The following is a 20,747-nucleotide window of genomic DNA, read 5'->3' on the forward strand; positions in this document are numbered from 1 at the left end:
TGCTCCAACTGCCGATACAGCTCTTTATGGGCCAACACCTCACCATTCCCCCAGTCTCTCCAGGAGCATAGTAATTTTGTAAATGCTGGTCACCTTCCCCAAATGCACTGTCCTCCCTCACCAGGAAGCAGGAGCAGCCCCTATCCCATTTTTCCAGGCCTTAGGTCCTGCCTGAACCTCTGTCTCCAAAGTGGAGATCAATAGCTTATGTCGTCTCGGATGTAAGGGTCCAGGATGGAATAGGTGTCCCCTGGTTTTCATCTGCCATGTAACCAGCGCTGGACCCGGGTAATGAACTGACCCATCACTTGACAAACACCCTGATTATCCTCGCACGAAGGTGTTTGCTTTTCACGCTGTACACGATTGGATTCATCAGAGGCGGGACCAGCAGGTAGACATAGCCCAGGAGAATCTGAAGCAATGGAGGAGAGCCCTTCCCGAATCTGTGTAACACAGACAAGCCGATCTCTGGTGTGTAAAAGAGAACAACAGCACAGAGGTGGGAGACACAGGTGTTCAGGGCCCTCAGGCACTCCGTGGGGGATGCAACATTCAGCACTGTTTTGAGAATCATCACATAAGAGAGGAAGATGAGCAGCGAATCCAACCCCACCATTAAGAGTGTAATAAACAAACCATAGATGCTGTTGACTGTGATATCTGAGCAAGCCATCTTCATGACCTCCTGGTGCAGGCAGTAGGAATGGGAGAGGACATTGGCTCGACAGTATTGGAACCGCTTCAAGAGAAAGGGGAGTGGGAATGTTAGGACAAACCCTCTTAACACAAACACCAGTCCCATCTTGGCTATTCTCGGAAGAGTTAGGATGGAAGCATATCTCAGTGGGTTAGAGATTGCGACGAAGCGGTCAAAGGCCATCAACAAGAGAATGGAGGATTCAATGAATGACAGTGAGTGGATGAAGAACAGCTGGGTAAAACAGGCATCGAGGCTGATCTCCCTAGAGTTAAACAAGTATATGCCCAGTATCGTCGGCATGGTGGTTATTGACATGCCAAGGTCTGCGACGGCCAACATGGAAAGGAAAATGTACATGGGCTCATGGAGGCTGGGATCTGTTTTTATAATGAACAGAATGACTGAATTTCCTACTATTGAAATAACATACACTAAGCAGAAGGGGACAGAGATCCAGAGATGGACGTCTTCCTGCCCAGGTACCCCGGTGAGAAGGAACACTGCAGAGTTCAATATGGTGTCATTGACAGCTGACATGATGTACTGGGCAGGTCCCAGGAGTTTTTACTTTCCTTCCTAAAAGGAAAAAGAAGAGGAGCCTAGTTGATATTTAACAAGACATTTTTCTGCTCTCAGTGGAAATCTAGAGACTCCTAGGAGTTCAAGGAAGATCAGCAAATACATAGTCTTGGACTTGCAGCAACAACAGGGAGATAGGCATGGCCAGACTGGATCAGATCTGCAGTGCATCTAGCCCAGTATCCAGTGGCCAGCTCCAGATGTTTCAGTGGAAGGTGGAAGAAACCCTGCAATAGGCAGCTCTGAGATAAACTGCTCCCAGGGAAAATTTTTCACTGGCACCCACTAGTAGACATATTTTGTGATGTAAATCAGTAAGGTTTAGAGCCCTTACAAGACTTTTTTTTTAAAAAGTCTCACTACTGTAACTGGAATTTCTCGTTACCCATACAAAGAGCCCGTCACTCTTTCAATTCTGCTAAGCTTTTGGCCCCTGTGATATCTTTTGACTGTGAGTTCCACAGCCTATTTGAGCACTGTGTGATTTTAGAATTGTGACCCTCATACACAGACCCTTTCTGGCCCTCCACTTCTGAGTCTGGCCCTTTGTATCATGACATGTGGGTAAATGCATGGCAAATGCATGATGAAAATGGTATTTATGTGTCCTACATTCAAGCTATTTATAAATGTGTTTCATTGCCTCATTACACACGCACATGCACACACACACACACACACACACATAATTTTCTTCTCTCCTGAGAGTTTAAATGATGCCACTGCCCCTTTGCAATTTTTTGGGAATAAATTATTAGGGCCGAGTGCTTAATTCAATAACAGTGACTTCAACAGCATCACTTTAGATTTACATGTGTACATTCAATCAGAACAAGGCTCTGTTAACTTTCCTTTACCAGATGCACCAGGTGATATACTTTGACCCCCAAGAATCCCTTCAAGAGAAATTGAAGTGTTTTGCCTGCCCAGCTTTGAATGAATCCAGAGAGTTTTATAATCCATGGGCTTCTTTTCATCCTCACAGGACCTAAATCCTCTCTCCATGCAATGGTCTGTAGATATCTGGCAAGTTACACTCTAACACAGACAGTTACTTCAGCTGGGTAGGGGAGGGGTTGGTATCACAAATGAGTGAATAGTGTAAATGCTAGATTTGCACTAATATCCAACTGAATGTACAAGTTACTTCAGCCCTTCTTGTGTAAGAGATGATGAGAGTAAATTACATACAACCAATATTACACTTTCCTGCACCTCAGTTCTATTTGGGGCTGAGTTCTGGTCTCTCATGACTTTTTGGATAGTCTTGCACAGGTATTGCAGTGGGATTGTGTTCATGACTCTGAATGTAAGTGTTAGAAACAGCTTCTGGGGATAGTATCATACAGCTGTTCACAGAAGAAAGAGTTAATAGCACAAACCCATAACAAACAGTTTGTGGGGTACTTCTGATATACTTTCTAAAGCATAAGCCATTAAGTAGAAAGTTACCACTGCTCCTTCCTGTACAGATTCAAATAACTCTGCTGCTGACTTTCAATATACATGCATCTCATGAAAGTTTGGTTTGTAATATTTATATTACAATGAAAAGTTTTGGCATAACAAATCTTTTTTCAGAGAAGATTTCTCAGGTGGGACTTAAAAAGTAGCATATGTAAACAGGGGCTGAATGAACTCTCCTCTGACAGCTACCTGGAAGGGGGAGAGACTTGAGGAGCAAACTGTATTTACATGAACACACCTACTCTCCCTAGATATCAGTAGATAAACAGGTGTTCCTCAAAGTGTTCAACTTTGGCTGGTGTACAAATCCCTTAGTACTGAATGCGGGGATAGTGAAATACTGTTATTAATGTTTTTGTCTTTATTGTATGAATAAAGGGGAGCAAAAGTGTGCTCAACCAGTCTGAAATGAGGTGGTTACCTTCAGCTGAAAGTATCTTGTTAAGCCAGGGGCTCAAAAGCCGGAGCCCTGTGAAGTTAAGAGGGGTGGGGACAGGTATCCCAGGCAGGAGATGTTGGCTTTCTTTAAGGGTCCCGGGTATGGTTTTATCTGTTCCTCCCCATCATTCAAAGATAGAGCTGAATAGACTCCATTGGGAGCCTTTTTTTACTGTAAGTGCTTAAATGAGAGCTGAAATCACTGGTGGTGGAAAAGCATTTCTGCCCAGCCTTCTACAAGCTGACAGTCATGAAGAGTTTTCGGACACAGGGCAGGTGGCAGCAGAATGTAACTGACAGTCAATCGACCAGAGTAGAACAAGTGACTAGTGGGGCAGTCAGCAGAGAGGACCCATGGCTGGTGGGGGTGGCCGACCACAGCAAGTGATCAGATGGCAGGTGGGAGGTGAAATCACACACATGCACCTCTGAACTCCAGGGCCTCACTGACCAAGGACAACCACCATGAGTGGGATGCGGGCACAGTAAAGGAACTTTGGGTTGAAGAACTCAAGAGCACGAGACAGAAGACATGTCCGGCTCACAATTTTAGGATTATGAATCCTGTTTGTGGCATTTTCCCTAATTAATGTCGGGAGACTTCTCTCCCTTTATTACAAGTTTCTTTTCTACACTTGGACTCTGTGCTTGCGAGAGGGAAGTATTGCCTCTCAGAGGTGCCCAGGAGTGGTGTGTAACTTTCCCTGGTTATTGGGTGAGGGCTTGGTCCTCTTCTTTGTTGTATTATTGAAAAGGAACCCCTAGATATTGAAACTGGCTCTGGTTGCTGCCAGCTACATCGGGCCGAAGGGTTACATGTCTGTCATCTTGATTTCTCCCGAAACGGAAAAGATCCCAGCGTCTCAGCCCTCATTCAGTCGCTTGTCAGCAAACAAAAGTCTAGTAGCTCCTCTGTCACTGGGTTAATAACTAACTGATTATCCTCAGGTTCTGTTCTGTCAGTCTGCAGCCTGTATCCGGAGTGGTAACAGGCATCGGGGTCAGTACAGAAAATATCCATTGCCTGAGATTTCACTCTCTAGTACAGAGTAACCCCAGTACCTGTTTTTCAGGCATGATGCAGATTTTCATGAAGTGCATTTAAAAGTCAAATGCAAGTGGAACATCATTTTCCATACAAAAGTAGTCTATTGCTCTCTGACTGCCTATGACCTGTATTAATAAAATCCATAGCAAATGGGAATGATATTGGGACAGACATGGAGCTGAGCTGCCATAATGAATGTGTGTGTTAAACTCAGTTCTTGGGATGCTTCCTGTAAAGCTCTATTGGGTTAACTATTAGAATGTTCATGTTATGGCTGTAGTGAGTGAAACCAGTTTGACTCTTCTTAGTTTAACTGCAGGCTGCTGGAAAACAAGCAGGAAGGGAAGCAACAGCTCAAGAAAAGCCATCGCTCAGTAACCACCCCAGGGAGATTGAGAGACAACATTGGAGCTACAAGCTGGGAAGAGCCTATTTCTGGGCTCCAGCCACATCACACAGCTTGTTTTGCCAGCACTGGGAGTCTGTCCAGAGCTGGGGCAGCTGTTGTGAGAATCTCTTCAGACTGACAGGCACAGACACCGCTGGGGAAGTCATAAGGCCTTCGGCCTGCCTGGGTCCCCGTCAGAGCGGGAAGGCTTGGGAACAGAGACATGTACAGATTGTTGTTTGAAAACCCTCTTATTCTCCCATGTTATACTTTATTCCTGCTGTTCAGATTAAACAATATTCTGGTTCAAGAAGGCTGGCTGGTCACTCGTCTCACCACTAGTCACAGACTCCCAGAGGGAAGAAACACAAGTGCTGGATCCACTTGGACAAGCTCAGCAAGCACAGGTGACCTGCAGTGTGTGGTAACTCCGGGCCCAGTCTGAGGGTGGGAGAATAGAGAGAGAGGGGAGGTTACGCGGCCTGACATCTGGCATTTGGAGACCAGAGAGGGGTTAGACATGCAGGTCGTCCTGTAACTCTGAGGGGTCTCTACAGGGCAGAAGTGCTGGAGCCCTCAGACAGTCAGGAATCAGAAATGAGCCCTACAGGACCTGTTGCCACAGAGCAACGCAGCTTTGAATTCCTGCGTTCATAATAGAGCCAGAGAACAAGACCTTTGAAAATGCATTTGCTGATTAAATTTCCAGAAGCAAATAAACCTGAGGCAATTTGGGAACTACTCACTGATATTTCATGGGGTCTCCTCTCACTCAGCCCTCGGCAGGATTGGGCCCAGAGCACACGGCACCTCTAGAGATGGGCCCCCTTGAGAAATCCTGACTCGGGGCATCAGGGTTTTAACACTCTGAGCTCGCTTTGAATATCAGGTTTCTGTGTAGCTTGAATGACCCATCGTGGAGCATGGGCAGATGCAGGGGAGCTACCTAGCTACTTAGTGTTGCCTGCTCTCCAGCCTCATCACTGAGTCACCCCAACAGCCCAGCTGAGTTTTCTATCACTGCACAGAACCTCTGCAAATGGAAACAGCTCGCAGCCTTTCCCCTTCACATTTTAAAGATCGTGAAACCTGCCAACGTACCTAATTCCTGTTAGCCATGGAGCAGCTGACACCAGAGATCTTCACCATAAAGGACAAGGAGTTATTGGAGAGGTTGCACAGGCAGCAGGCAGTATCTGTTCAGCTAGGGAGGGAACTGCCTTTATGAAGCATGTCTGCACATTCCCTTGGGGCCATTTGGCGATCAGGAAACCTCACCTGCTTCGCTTAGTGTGCACCAGCTTTAACCCTGTCATGGCCAATGGCAAACTGCAGGAGGCCAACTCACAGGGGACGTGTGGTGATGCTGCCCAACTGGATTGCAGCACAAAATTTGCTGCAGGCTCTATTCCTGGAATCCAGGCTTGTCATCACTGTTTGTTTGGTTCTGATTAGTCACATGGCTACCTCGGGGGTGGCTGAGTGGTAACGATGATGCTCTCAGAGCTGTGATCTGGCTGAAATAAAATATAATAATAATAATTACATCTCTATCCGATATAACATGAATTTGGATAAAACGCGGTAAAGCACCGCTCCAGGGGGGCGGGGCTGTGCACTCCAGCAGATCAAAGCAAGTTTGATATAATGCGGTTTCACCTATAACATGGTAAGATTTTTTGGCTCCCAAGGACAGCATTATATCAGGGTCGGGGTGTAATAATAAATAACTAATAATACAGGACCAGCTTTCTCCCAGGCAACCCCTTTTCCTGCATTATGAACCCAGGGTGCAGGCCAGGAAAGGGAGATTCCACAAGGCTCCCTACATGGAGATTTCCCTTGGATCTTTATGGCCCAGGGAGGTAGTGGAATCTCTATGATTGGAGATTTTTAAGAGCATGTTAGACAAACACCTGTCAGGAATGGTCTAGCTAGTACTTACCGGTAGTTATGCCACGAGCTCAAAGGTCTGGACTAGACGACCTCTTGCAGTCCCTTCCAGTCCTACAATTCTCCCTGAGGAATGAAAAGGGGAACCCAGGACCCCGGGATCCCCCAAGATAGGCACAGATCTCAGAGATCCACTGATAGCTAGAACCACCCACCCACAGTCTCTTTTTCTCCACAACTGCTCTAGGACATTCTCCAGCTCCTGGCTAGCACAGGTTCATCAGAGATGTGCTACCAGGGCCTGTCACACTAGCCACTGCCCGCAGGACCTGCTGAAGGGGCCTTGTACAGGGTGGAGGGGGCTGCACAGAGATGGGAAGGCTGGTTAGAGTATCAGATGGGCACAATACCCTAGTCGCAGACTGGTTGGGAGGTTTAGACATTTGCGTTTCCAGAGTGCAGCCATAGACTCCAATTTCTCTTGGGGATCCAAGCAGCTGCAGCTGGGCAGCAGTATGACTGAAAAGGAAACATTTAGTTTGGGTCAAAAAAATTGTTGGGGGAATTCTGTTTTTCAGCACATCTTTAGCTGAAACCATGAACCTCTGTGACTCCTGCTACAGGACCTCACTCCTTGGGGGCAGCATTCACCCACATCAGCCTCCCACACTCAGCAGGCCTTGGGCGTCTGCCGTGGTGTCTATGCCAGCTCTATAACAGAGAGATCCCCTGGAGAAGGCCAGTCTGCAGCAACCCCTCCATCAGTGGAACAGTTTAAGAACATAAGAATGGCCATATTGTTTCAGACTAATGGTCCATTTAGCCCAGTTTCTGGTCTTTTGACAGTGGACGGTACAGATGCTTCAGAGGAAAAGAAGAAAACAGGGCATACATTGAATGATCCTTCCCCTGTCATCTGCACCCAGCTTCTGACAGTCAAAGGTTTAGAGACACCCAGAGCATGGGGCTGCGTCCCTGAACATCCCAGCTAATAGCTTTTTATGGACCTAGCCTCCATGCACCTATCTGATTCCTTTTTGGATCCAGTTAGACTTTTGGCCTTCACAACCTCCCTTGGCAAATTTCTGACATCAAATCCTAGTGAGGCAAATAGAAAGGAGCATAAACACTGCCAACTTAAGTGCAAGAGTGTAATAAGAAAAGCCAAAGAGGAGTTTGAAGAACGGCTAGCCAAAAACTCCAAAAGTAATAACAAAATGTTTTTGAAGTACATCAGAAGCAGGAAGCCTGCTAAACAACCAGTGGGGCCCCTTGACGATCGAGATACAAAAGGAGCGCTTAAAAATGATAGAGTCATTGAGGAGAAACTAAATGGATTCTTTGCTTCAGTCTTCACGGCTGAGGATGTTAGGGAGATTCCCAAACCTGAGGTGGCCTTTGTAGGTGACAAATCTGAGGAACTGTCACAGATTAAAGTGTCACTAGAGGAGGTTTTGGAATTAATTGATAAACTCAACATTAAGAAGTCACCGGGACCCGATGGCATTCACCCAAGAGTTCTGAAAGAACTCAAATGTGAAGTTGCAAAACTATTAACTAAGGTTTGTAACCTGTCCTTTAAATCGGCTTCGGTACCCAATGACTGGAAGTTAGCTAATGTAACACCAATATATAAAAAGGGCTCTAGAGGTGATCCCGGCAATTACAGACCGGTAAGTCTAACATTGGTACCGGGCAAATTAGTCAAAACAATAGTTAAGAATAAAATTGTCAGACACATAGAAAAACATAAACTGTTGAGCAATAGTCAACATGGTTTCTGTAAAGGGAAATCGTGTATTAACTAATCTATTAGAGTTCTTTGAATGGGTCAACAAACATGTGGACAAGGGGGATCCGGTGGACATAGTGTACTTAGATTTCCAGAAAGTCTTTGACAAGGTCCCTCACCAAAGGCTCTTACGTAAATTAAGCTGTCATGGGATAAAAGGGAAGGTCCTTTCATGGATTGAGAACTGGTTAAAAGACAGGGAACAAGGGGTAGGAATAAATGGTAAATTCTCAGAATGGAGAGGGGTAACTAGTGGTGTTCCCCAAGGGTCAGTACTAGGACCAATCCTATTCCATTTATTCATAAATGATCTTGAGAAAGGGGTAAAGAGTGAGGTGGCAAAGTTTGCAGATGATTCTAAACTACTCAAGATAGTTAAGACCAAAGCAGACTGTGAAGAACTTCAAAAAGATCTCACAAAACTAAGTGATTGGGCAACAAAATGGCAAATGAAATTTAATGTGGCTAAATGTAAAGTAATGCACATTGGAAAAAAATAACCCCAACTATACATACAATATGATGGGGGCTAATTTAGCTACAACGAATCAGGAAAAAGATCTTGGAGTCATTGTGGATAGTTCTCTGAAGATGTGTGCAGAGGTGGTCAAAAAAGCAAACAGGATGTTAGGAATCATTAAAAAGGGGATAGAGAATAAGACTGAGAATATATTATTGCCCTTATATAAATCCATGGTACGCCCACATCTTGAATACTGTGTACAGATGTGCTCTCCTTACCTCAAAAAAGATATTCTAGCACTAGAAAAGTTTCAGAAAAGGGCAACTAAAATGATTAGGGGTTTGGAGAGGGTCCCATATGAGGAAAGATTAAAGAGGCTAGAACTCTTCATCTTGGAAAAGAGGACACTAAGGTGAGATATGATAGAGGTCTATAAAATCATGAGTGATGTTGAGAAAGTGGATAAGGAGAAGTTATTTACTTATTCCCATAATACAAAAACTAGGGGTCACCAAATGAAATTAATAGTCAGCAGGTTTAAAACAAATACAAGGAAGTTCTTCTTCACGCAGCGCACAGTCAACTTGTGGAACTCCTTACCTGAGGAGGTTGTGAAGGCTAGGACTATAACAATGTTTAAAAGGGGACTGGATAAATTCATGGTGGCTAAGTCCATAAATGGCTATTAGCTAGGATGGGTAAGGAATGGTGTCCCTAGCCTCTGTTCATCAGAGGATGGAGATGGATGGCAGGAGAGAGATCACTTGATCATTGCCTGTTAGGTTCACTCCCCCTGGGGCACCTGGCATTGGCCACTGTTGGTAGACAGGATACTGGGCTAGGTGGACCTTTGGTCTGACCCAGTATGGCCTCTCTTATGTTCTTATCTGAGCATCTAGAATGAATTTATCTTCCCGACGCCTATTATAGACTTGTGAAGAGGCTCAGAGACAGCCAATGGCTTCCCCATGGTCACACATGGCCAGGGAATCAAACCAAGCTTTCTAATGTCATAGACCCATGCCCAGACCACAGGACCAGCCTTCCAGGCAGTGACAGGCCCAGCTGGGTTCTCTGCTAAGCCAGCCCTTTGCTGTAGAGCATGGGGATGGCAAGGACCCAGTTACAGCGGTTTGATTTGCTGGCCTGTTCGCTCCCTGCTGCGGCAGAGTTTAGAGCAGCTTGGGGGCTGAGCTGCACTCTGCCTGGGAGGTAAAAGCTTTCAAGAGCACAGCCCACTCTGGCCAAATCCCTGCACATGGGTGCCACCCCAGAGTGCCCCCTTGTGACCTGAGGCATCCATGCAGGCACCATGCCCTGCCCTCTAGGAACCTTACAATGATTTACGCTCAGCCAGGAATACTTAAAACAAGCCCCCTTAGTGGTGTCTCATTAATCCAGTCTTCTCCAAAACACAGTCTCTCCTACCCACCTCCTTTACTCAGGAACCCCCCATCGCCGTGCTTGCTGGGATCAGCAATGGTTCAGGCTTGATGCAACCCCTGCTCCTCCCCTTCCCCTGAGTCCTGCCCCCTGCTCCTCCCCTTCCCCTGAGTCCCTGCCCCTCCCCTTCCCCTGAGTCCCTGCCCCCTGCTCCTCCCCTTCTCCTGAGTCCTGCCCCCTGCTCCTCCCCTTCCCCTGAGTCCTGCCCCTGCCCCTCCCCTTCCCCTGAGTCCCTGCTCCTCCCCTTCCCTGAGTCCTGCCCCTGCTCCTCCCCTTCCCCCGACTCCTGCCCCCTGCTCCTCCCCCTCGCCTGAGTCCCTGCCCCTCCCCTTCCCCTGAGTCCCTGCCCCCTGCTCCTCCCCTTCTCCTGAGTCCTGCCCCCTGCTCCTCCCCTTCTCCTGAGTCCTGCCCCCTGCCCCTCCCCTTCCCCTGAGTCCCTGCTCCTCCCCGTCCCCTGAGTCCTGCCCCCTGCTCCTCCCCTTCTCCTGAGTCCTGCCCCCTGCCCCTCCCCTTCCCCTGAGTCCCTGCTCCTCCCCTTCCCCTGAGTCCTGTCCCTGCTCCTCCCCTTCCCTGAGTCCTGCCCCTGCTCCTCCCCTTCTCCTGAGTCCTGCCCCTGCCCCTCCCCTTCCCCTGAGTCCCTGCTCCTCCCTTCCCCTGAGTCCTGCCCCTGCTCCTCCCCTTCCCTGAGTCCCTGCCCCTGCTCCTCCCCTTCCCCTGAGTCCTGCCCCTGCTCCTCCCCTTCCCCTGCGTCCCTGCCCCCTGCTCCTCCCCTGCTCCCCTTCCCTGAATCCTGCCCCTGCCCTCCCCTGAGTCCCTGCCCCTGCCCCTCCCCTTCCCCTGAGTCCCTGCCCCTGCCCCTCCCCTTCCCCTGAGCCCCTGCCCCCTGCTCCTCCCCTTCTCCTGAGTCCTGCCCCCTGCCCCTCCCCTTCCCCTGCGTCCCTGCCCCCTGCTCCTCCCCTTCCCTGCGTCCCTGCCCTCTGCTCCTCCCCTTCCCCTGAGTCCTGCCCCCTGCTCCTCCCCTTCCCCTGCGTCCCTGCCACCTGCTCCTCCCCTTCCCCTGCGTCCCTGCCACCTGCTCCTCCCCTTCCCTGAGCCCCTGCCCCTGCTCCTCCCCTTCTCCTGAGTCCTGCCCCTGCGCCTCCCCTTCCCCTGCGTCCCTGCCACCTGCTCCTCCCCTTCCCCTGAATCCTGCCCCTGCCCCTCCCGAGTCCCTGCCCCTGCCCCTCCTTCCCCTGAGCCCCTGCCACCTGCTCCTCCCCTTCCCCTGCGTCCCTGCCCCCTGCTCCTCCCCTTCCCCTGAGTCCCTGCCCCCTGCCCCTCCCCTTCCCCTGAGTCCCTGCCCCTTGCTCCTCCCCTTCCCCTGAGTCCTGCCCCCTGCTCCTCCCCTTCCCCTGAGTCCCTGCCCCCTGCCCCTCCCCTTCCCCTGAGTCCTGCCCCCTGCTCCTCCCCTTCCCCTGAGTCCTGCCCCCTGCTCCTCCCCTTCTCCCGAGGCTCCATCCCCTAGGCAGGGTTGAGCCAGGCCATAGTAAGAGCTGTCGCGGGAGCCGAGGTTGCTGTGGGGAATCCCAGACTCACCACATTTCTTGGGTTCTGCATTCAGGGGGCGGGGCGAGGAGATAGGTTGGGGGCTTCTCTTGGGACCCCAGTTCCTGGCCAGGTCAGGTGGAGAATCTGGGGTGCCTCACGGTGGTTCTGGCTCCCTGGGCAGCTCTTACCATGGAGAGGGGGGTGGAGCCTTGAGGGAAGAGGAGGAGTAGTGGGTGGGGCAACAAATAGGAAGAAGACGGGCGGGACGGGGTCATGCAGGGGATGGGGCCCCTGCATGTGTCCCTCTTTTGCCTTTTGAAAAGATGGTGACCCTACACTGAACAGGCTGGGCTGGGATAGTGGGAAGCTGGGCCTCTGTGGGGGAGCTGAGGATCGTTTCCACCCCTTTGCAAGCAGCTCAGGAAGCACAGACAGAGGGGCCGGGGCGGGAACCTGGGCCTGAGTCTCTTGCTCAGACTGCTGTGTCAGACTCTCACTCAGGGCTAGTCTACACTTACCAGCCGGGTCGACGCGGTGAGTTCGACTTCTCTGAGTTTGAACTATCGCGTCTAATCTGGACGCGACAGTTCGAACTCCGGAAGCGCCGCGGTCGACTCCGGTACTCCACCACTGCAAAAGGCGGTGGCGGAGTCGACCTTGGAGCCGCGGACTTCGATTCCGCGGCGTCTGGACGGATGAGTAGTTCGAACTAAGGTACTTCGAATTCAGCTATGCTATTCACGTAGCTGAACTTGCATACCCTAGTTCGACCCCCGCCCTTAGTGTAGACCTGCCCTCACACAGGCAGCTCTGCCCTGCCTCGCTGGGGAGTGGGCTGAGCAGGTGTGCTGTGTGCAGGGGAGGGGGCTGCCTAAATGGCTTCTCCTGGGGCTCTGGCATTAATCATGTTTCTGACATGACACAGGCAAAATTACCTGGAGGGCGTAGGGGAAGGGTGGGTGTCCGTGCCCCTTGAATCGCCCCTGTCCACAGCTGATGCAGCCCCCATGGATCAAGCAGCACCCAGAGCACTCAGGAAGGGCCTGGACAGCAGAACAACTCTGCAGCTTTTTTTATGGCCTGGCGATGTTTAGCCAGAGATGGGACAATGACAGGCCAGGTATAACGGGAAACAACATTCACATCCCTTCTCTTTATTGTCAGTATTGACAGCAATTCTGAGGTCAGAGCATCCACCAATATGGCTCTTTGTGGGCCAACATCCTACTGGTCCCCTGGCTCTCCATGAAGATAGTCACATTTTAAATGCTGCTGCTTGCCTTGATCTCTTTCCCCCAGTTCACTGTCTTCCCTCACCATTCCCTCTCCCACTGCTCCAGGCCTTGGACCATGTGAAAACCTCTCTTTACAGTGAGGGGATCAGTAGCTCATGTTGTCTCAGATGTAAGGGTGCAGGATGGAATAGGAAGCCCATATTTTTCATCTCCCATGTCACCAGCGCTGGAGCTGGGTGATGAGCTAAACTTTTACTTGATGAACACCTTGATTATCCTCACACGAAGGTGTTTGCTTTTCACGCTGTATACGATTGGGTTCACCAGGGGCGGGAAAAGCAGGGAGATGTAGCTCAGGATAATACGAAGCAAGGGGGAAGAGCTATTCCCAAATCTGTATATCACAGACAGGCTGATGTCTGGTGTGTAAAAGAGCAGGACAGCACAGAGGTGGGAGACGCAGGTATTCAGGGCCCTCAGGCACTCTGCATGGGACACGACGCTCAGCACTGTTTTGAGGATCATCACATAAGAGAGAAAGATGAGCAGCGAGTCCAACCCCATAGTTAAGAGTTTAGCAAACAAGCCATAGATGCTGTTGACTGTGATGTCTGAACAAGCCATCTTCATGACCTCCTGGTACAGGCAGTAGGAATGGGAGAGGACATTGGCTCGACAGTATCGGAACCGTTTCAGGAGAAAGGGAAGTGGGAATATTATGACCACCGATCTAAGCACAGCCACTAGTCCTACCTTGGCTATTCTTGGCAGGGTTAAGATGGAGGCATATCTCAGTGGGTTACAGATCGCAATGAAGCGGTCAAAGGCCATCAATAAGAGTATGCAGGATTCAGTGCATTGAAGCAAGTGGATGAAGAACAGCTGGGCTAAACAGACATCGAGGCTGATCTCCCTAAAGTTAAACAAGAATATGCCCAGTATCGTCGGCATGGTGGCTATCGATAAGCCAAGGTCTGTGACGGCCAACATGGAAAGGAAAATGTACATGGGCTCATGGAGGCTTGAATCTGTTTTTACAATGAACAGAATGACCGAATTTCCTACTATCGAAATAACATACATGAAGCAAATGGGGACAGAGATCCAGAGATGGACGTCTTCCTGCCCAGGTATCCCAGTGAGAAGGAACACTGCAGATTGGAATTTGGTGTCATTGGCAGCTGACATAATGTACTGGGCAGGTCTGAGGAGTTTTCAACTTTCCTTCCTGAAAAGAAAAAGAAAAGGAGACTAGATGATGTTTAATGAGACATCTTTCTGCTTTCTGTGCAGGTCTAGAGACTTGCAGGAGCTCAAGGAATATCAGCAAGAACAGCATCGATAGGAAAATAGGCATTGCTAGACAGGATCAGACCTGTAGTTCATCTAGCCCAGTATCCATTGACTAGTTCCAGATGCTTCAGATGAAGGTGGAAGAAGCCCTGCAGTTGGGAGCTATGAGATAACCTGCTCTCAGGGAAAGTTTCCCCCCCGAGACCCAATATTTAGACATTATTTGTGGTGTAAGTCAGGAAGGTTTAGAGCCCTTCCAAGACTTATTTTAAAATAAATCCTCACTGCTGTACTTAGATTTGACCATGAGTTCCACAGCTTACTTGAACACTATGTGATTTTACAATTGTGACCTTCACAGACTCATTTTCTGGCGTTCCACTTTCCGAGTGTGGCCCTTTGTATCATGATGTGGGTAAATGCATGGCAAGTGCATGGTAAAAACGGTATTTGTGTGTCCTGCATTCAAGCTACTTATAAATGTGTTTCATTGCTTCATTATACTCCAGATTCACGTGTATAAATTCAATCAGAAAAAAGGCTTAATTAACTTTCCCTTACCAAATGCCCCCAGTGATACACTCTGACCCTCAAGAATTCCTCCAAGAGAAGCTGAAGTGCTTTAACTGGACAGTGTTGATGGAATCCAGAGAGTTTGATCATCCTACTGGCTTCGCTTCATCCTCCCAGGACGTGCATCTTTTTCCCATGCAAGAGTCTGTAGATATCAGGCAAGTTACAAGCTAACACAGACAGTTACTTCAGCTCGGTGGAGGAGGTGTTTTCATCACAAATGGGTGAATACTGCTAACACTGGTGTTGCACTAATGTCCAGGTGTGTGCGCGCAAGTTACTTCAGCTATGCTCATGTAAGAGATGATTGGCATAAATTACATAAACCACTATTGGACTCCCATTTCCTGCACCTCAGCTCTACTCTTTGCTGAAACACAGACCAGCAGTTCTGGTCTCTCATTACTTTTTGGAAAGACTTATAATGTATTGCCGAGGGTTTGTGTTCATGACCCTGAATATAAGTGTTAGAAAAAGCTTCTGGTCAGTTATCAGGAGACAGTATCATACAACTGTTCAATGTACAAAGAGTTAATAGCAGAAACCTATTGCAAACAGCATGTGGATTACTTTTGAGACACTTTCTAAAGCCAAAACTATTAAGCAGTAAAGTTACCACTGCTCTTTCCTGCAGAGATTCCAGCAACTCTGCTGCTGGTTTTTGATATACCTCATGAAAGTTTGCTTTGTAATATTTTTATATCTGTCTCAGCCCTCATTCAGTTGCTTGACAGCAAACAAAACTCTAGTAGCTCCTCTGTCCCTGGGTTAATAGCTGACTGGTTCTCCTCAGGTTCTGTTCTGTCAGTCTGTAGCCTGTATCCGGAGTGGTAACAGGCTTTGGGGTCAGTATAGAAAATATTCGTTCCCTGAGCTCTCACTTTCTAGTACATAGTGACCCCAGCAGCTGCTATTCAGGCAGGATGAGGGTTTGCAGGAAGTGGATTTCAAATTCAAATGCATAAAGCATCTGGGAACAACATAATGAATGTCTCTGTTAAACCCAGTTCTTGGGATGTTTGCTGTAGAGCTACATTGGCTTAACTAGTGGGATGTTTATGTTATGGCTGTACTGGGTGAAACCTGCATGGCTCATCTTAGTTTAACAGCAGGCTGCTGGAAAACAAGCAGGAAGGGAAACGATAGCTCAAGAAAAGCCACCACTCAGTAAACACTTCAGGGAGGTTGAGAAACAACAATGGAGCTACAAGCTGGGAAGAGCCTATTTCCGGGCTCCAGCCACGTTACACAGCTTGTTTTGCCAGCGCTGTGAGTCTGTGCATAGCTGGGGCAGCTGTTGCTAAGAATCGCATCAGACTGACAAGCACAGACACTCTGGGGATGTCTGAAGGCCCTCGGCCTGCCAGGGTACCCTTCAGAGTGGGAGGGTTTGCGTCAGAGACCTGTAAAGACTCCTGTTTGAAAACCCTTTAATTTTCCCATGTTACACTTTATTCCTGCTGTTCAGATTAAAAGTGTTTTGGTTCAAGCAGGCTGGCTGGTCACTTGTCTCACCTCTATTCACAGGCGCCCAGAGGGAAGAACCACGGGTGCCGAACCCACTCGGACCTGCTGGGAAAGCAGAATCGGCCTGCAGTGTGCTATAGCCCAGGGCCCAGTCTGAGGGTGGGAGGATCACAGGATTCCATCCCATGAGAGGGAGAGGCCACGAGGCCTGACATGGCACTCAGAGAGCAGAGAGGGGGCAGAGATGCCAGTAGACCCATAACTGCGAGGGGTATCTACAAGCTAGAAGTGCTGGAGCTCTCAGCCAGTCAGAAAACAGAAATATGCCTCTTTGGACCTTTTACCACAGAGCAACGCAGCTCTGAATTCCTGCGTCCACAATTAAGCTGGAGAATAAAAATCACTGAAAATACATTTGCTGATTAAATTTCCAAGAGCAAATAAATCTGAGGCAATTGGGAACTAGTCACTGAGATTCCGTGGGGTCTCCCCTCGCTCAGCCCCTGGCAGGATCGGGCCCAGTGCACATGGAACCTCTAGAAATGGGACCCCTTGAGAAATCCTGACTTGAGGCATCAGAGTTTTAACTGTATGAAGTTGCTTTCAATGTGAGTTTTTTGTGTAGCTTGAATTACCCACTGTGGAGCATGGGCAGATGTAGGGGAGGGGTTCCCTAGCCACCTGTTGCTGTCTGCCCTCCAGCCCCATCACTGAGTCACCCCAACAGCCCATCTGAGTCCTCTGCCGCTACACAGAACCTCTGCAAATGGAAACAGCTTGCAGCCTTTCCCCTTCACTGCACATTTTAAAGATACTGAAACCTGCCAACGTACCCAATTCCTGCTAGAAGAGGAGCCGCTGACACCAGAGGTTTTCACCCTAAAGGACAAGGAGTCATCGGAGAGGTTGCACAGGCAGCAGGCAGTATCTGTTCAGATAGGGAGGCAGCTGCCTTTATGAAGCATGTCTGCACATTCCCTTGGGGGCCACTTGCCCCTCAGGGAATCTCAGCTGCTTGACTTACTGTGCACCAGCTTTAACTCCCATCATGGCCAATGGCAAACAGCAGGAGGCCAAATCACAGGGGACGCGTGGTGATGCCAGCCAACCTTACTGCAGTGCCAATCCTGCTGCAGGCTCTATTCCTGGAATCCGGCCTTGTCATCACTGTTCATATGATTCCAATTAGTCACAGGGCTACCTCAGGGGTGGCTGAGTGGTAACGGTCATGCTGTCACAGCTGTGATCTTGCTGAAATAAAATAAAATAAAATAAAATAGGATCAGATTTCTCCCCTGGAGCCCCTTTCCCTGCATTGTAAAACGAGGGTGCAAGCCAGGGAAGGGAGATTCCACAAGGCTCCATACAGGGAAATTTGTCTCGGATCATTTCAGTAGTAGAGATTCCTTCCCTTCTCCCAGAGGAATGAAAAGGAGACCCAGGATCCCCAAAGTTAGGCACAGATCTCAATGATCCACTTGTAGCTCATCTCACCCACAATCTCTGTGCCTCCACAACTGTTCTTGCTCCTTGCTAGCACAGGTTCATCAGAAATGTTCTACCTGGGCCTGTCACAGTAGACACTGCCTGCAGGATCTGCTGAAGGGGGCATTGTACAGGGTGGAGGATGTTACCCGTGGTTCTTTTAACCGAAAGCTCTTGGTAACGTTTACTCTGTGTAAGGTGGGGTCAGGAAATAAGGGGAGACACGGCCGTCCGACCGATAGATGGCTGGCAGGACAATACAAGAATGCTTTCACTGAAAGCTACACTTTACTAGTCTCAAGCACTTACACATGTCTGCAACAGGTTAGTAAAACAGCCCCAATCCTCAATAATTACTGAAGCAGAGAGTGGCTTTCGAGTGGCACCATAACAGGCTTCTGCTGGCTAGGCTTCCATCTGCGCATGGGGACCAAGATGAGTCCAGAGGGAGCGTCCCTGAAGATCCCCTTCTGAGAAGTCCAATTACCTCAAACTTTCCCCCCTTATTTATACATTAGTAATACAATGCCATATCCCTTAAAGAGAACTTGCTAAGCAAGCAGTTTTTAAAGATCAAGCAAGAGATTTTCTTATGTTCATCAATTTACCAGATATGGTTTTTTGTTGTTGTTGTTTTTTCCAGGATGTCCATGCCTTGAGTCCCTGACAAACATTCCTGGAGCCACATATAGACAAACTTCCTGGTTTTTTTCTAAAATACATGGATCAGCAATTTCAACATTCCCAGCAGGAAGGACGTGGGGTCAAGCTGCCCTGTCTGTGGCACCCCAAATCCCCTCCCCTTTTGCCCTGGTTACACTGAGGCCGCTGCATGACCAATTTATGACCTGCTGACTTGGCTACTTTTAGCAATAAGCAAGAATGGCTCAGTATGACCTGCTAACTCGACCGCTGTTAGAAACACCTAGTGGTTCAGTACGGCCTGCTCACTTGGCTACTATTAGCAACAAGCAATAGTGGTTTAGGCACTTTACTGGTTTGCCAAAATCTCCCTGAACAGAGAAGGCTACACAGATATTGGAAGGCTGGTTAGCATAGCTGATGGAGACATTGGCCCAGCAATAGACTGGTTGGGAGGTTTCAACCTTTCCATTCCCGAAGTGCAGCCGTAGACTCAGTCACTACAACCATTGTTTCTGTTACGAGGGAGAGGTAGATTAAAAGCCTCCCATTTCTTTTGGGGATCCAGAATGTCAGCTCTGTAAACAAAGGCTGTTGTGTATCTACCCCACATCGAGGGGAAAGTGACCTATATTAACAAGTTTGCATTGTACAGATCCCCATGCAGTGCAAGATGGGATAATTCTGGATTTATACTCCTGCAAGAGTCCAAGGCTGCCTACCTGGGAAATTGGCTGTTGTCTCCTGTTTGTCCTTGAGTGGCTTTGGTAAAGCACTCAGGTAGCTCAGTTGGGCGTGTGGTGCCACCTGCTGTCATGCTGGGTGATAACAGGGCCTGGAGAGGCTGGCTGTGTCAGCAGCAGATCAGTGTGAGAGAGGCCAGCCCAGCTGAATGGTTAGGGGTCTCTGCAGTTCCATGGGATCCCAGCCTTCTCCAGGGGTGACAAGCCATCAAAAAAGTTTTAGAACAAACTGATAATTTAAACAAGAAAAATCACCAGGACCAGATGATATTCACCCAAGAGTTCTGAAGGAACTCAAATATCAAATTGCAGAACTATTAAACGTAACCTATCACTTGAATAAGACTCTGTACCAGATGATTCACAAATAGATAATGTGAGGCTGATTTTTTTAAAAAGGCTCCAGAGGTGATCTCAGAAATGACAGGCCAGTAATCCTAACTTCAGTACCAGGTAAACTGGTTGAAATTATAATAAAGAACAAAATTATCAGACAAATACATGAACATGATTTGTTGTGGAAGAGTCAACACTGCTTTTTAAATGGGAAATCATGCCTCACTAATGTATAAAAATTCTTTGAGTTGGTCAACAAAAATGTGGACAAGGGTGATCCAGAGGATATAGTGTACTTGGACTTTCAGAAAATCTTTGACAAGATCCCTCACCAAAGGCTCTTAAGAAAATTAAGCAGTCATGGGATAAGAAGGAAGATTCTCTCCTGGGTCAGTAACTAGTTAAAAGACAGGAAACAAAGGGTAGGAATAAATGGTCGGTTTCAAAATGGAGAGAGGTAACTAGTGGTGCCTCACAGGGGTCTGTACTGGGACCAGTGCTGTTCCACATATTAATAAATGATCCGGAAAATGGGTAAGGAGTGAGGTGGCAAAATTTGCAGACAAGACAAAATTATTCAATATACTTAAGTCCAAAGGAGACTGTGAAAAGTTACAAAGGGATCTCACAAAATTCAGTGGTTAGGCAACAAAATGGCACATGAAATTCAGTGTAGATAAATGCAAAGTAATGCACGTTAGAAAACATAATCCCAACTAACCTACAAAATGATGGTTCCAAATTAGCCATTACCACTCAAGAAAGAGATCTTGGAGTCATGTATTGCTCTCTGAAAACATCCGCTAAATGTGCAGGGCCAGTCAAAAAAGCTAACAGACTTCTGGGAACAATAGATCATGGATATAATAGGCCAGGACAGGTTAAACCTCCTTGGCACAGCTGTGGCCGCTGACCGCCAGTTGCGGGGTTTGCCCAGGGAAGTTTTTGCTTATTATTATACACCATGCAGGTTCCAGTGTGGCTGGGGAGGCAGTATGTGTTACTCAGCTTCCTGCATTCTCCATGGAGATTACTGATGAACCCAGGAAGCTGAGTAACGCATACCACTGTGAGAGATTGTCACCCCTGGGGTGCACTCTGGGAGCCAGTGGAACCGCTGTGCCATTTAACCCTCCAGCTGGGCTGGCCAATCTTACACTGCTTTGTTGGTGAATACAGCCAGCCTCTGCAAGCCCTGTTATTACCCAGTACGACAACAGATGATGGTGCCA

The 20,747-nt window shown here is 48.4% G+C and overlaps 1 protein-coding gene and 1 pseudogene across 2 annotated transcripts; both read right to left on the bottom strand.

Moving 5' to 3' along the window:
- Positions 1-304: 304 nt before the first annotated feature.
- LOC120395846 (olfactory receptor 51G2-like) lies at positions 305-10,251 on the bottom strand. 2 transcript variants are annotated; one of them, XM_039520597.1, is made up of 6 exons: positions 10,204-10,251; positions 6,927-7,035; positions 6,569-6,642; positions 5,902-6,140; positions 5,725-5,819; positions 305-1,279 (listed from the first exon to the last, which is right to left on the bottom strand). In XM_039520597.1, exon 6 carries the CDS (start codon positions 1,238-1,240, stop codon positions 305-307), a length of 936 nt encoding a protein of 311 aa, XP_039376531.1. In that variant the 5' UTR covers positions 1,241-1,279; positions 5,725-5,819; positions 5,902-6,140; positions 6,569-6,642; positions 6,927-7,035; positions 10,204-10,251. The 2 variants fall into 2 exon arrangements, with proteins under 2 accessions (XP_039376531.1, XP_039376532.1); XM_039520598.1 differs by lacking the exon at positions 6,569-6,642.
- A 2,977-nt stretch (positions 10,252-13,228) lies between these two features.
- LOC120394897 lies at positions 13,229-14,951 on the bottom strand (annotated as a pseudogene).
- Positions 14,952-20,747: the final 5,796 nt, after the last annotated feature.

The sequence above is a fragment of the Mauremys reevesii genome, linkage group 1 (genome assembly GCF_016161935.1).
Source record: "Mauremys reevesii isolate NIE-2019 linkage group 1, ASM1616193v1, whole genome shotgun sequence".
In the NCBI taxonomy this organism is placed as follows: domain Eukaryota; kingdom Metazoa; phylum Chordata; order Testudines; family Geoemydidae; genus Mauremys; species Mauremys reevesii.

Coding starts and splice junctions, on each gene's coding strand:
- LOC120395846 (XM_039520598.1), bottom strand. CDS start 1,240: ATGTCAGCTGTCAATGACACCATATTGAACTCTGCAGTGTTCCTTCTC.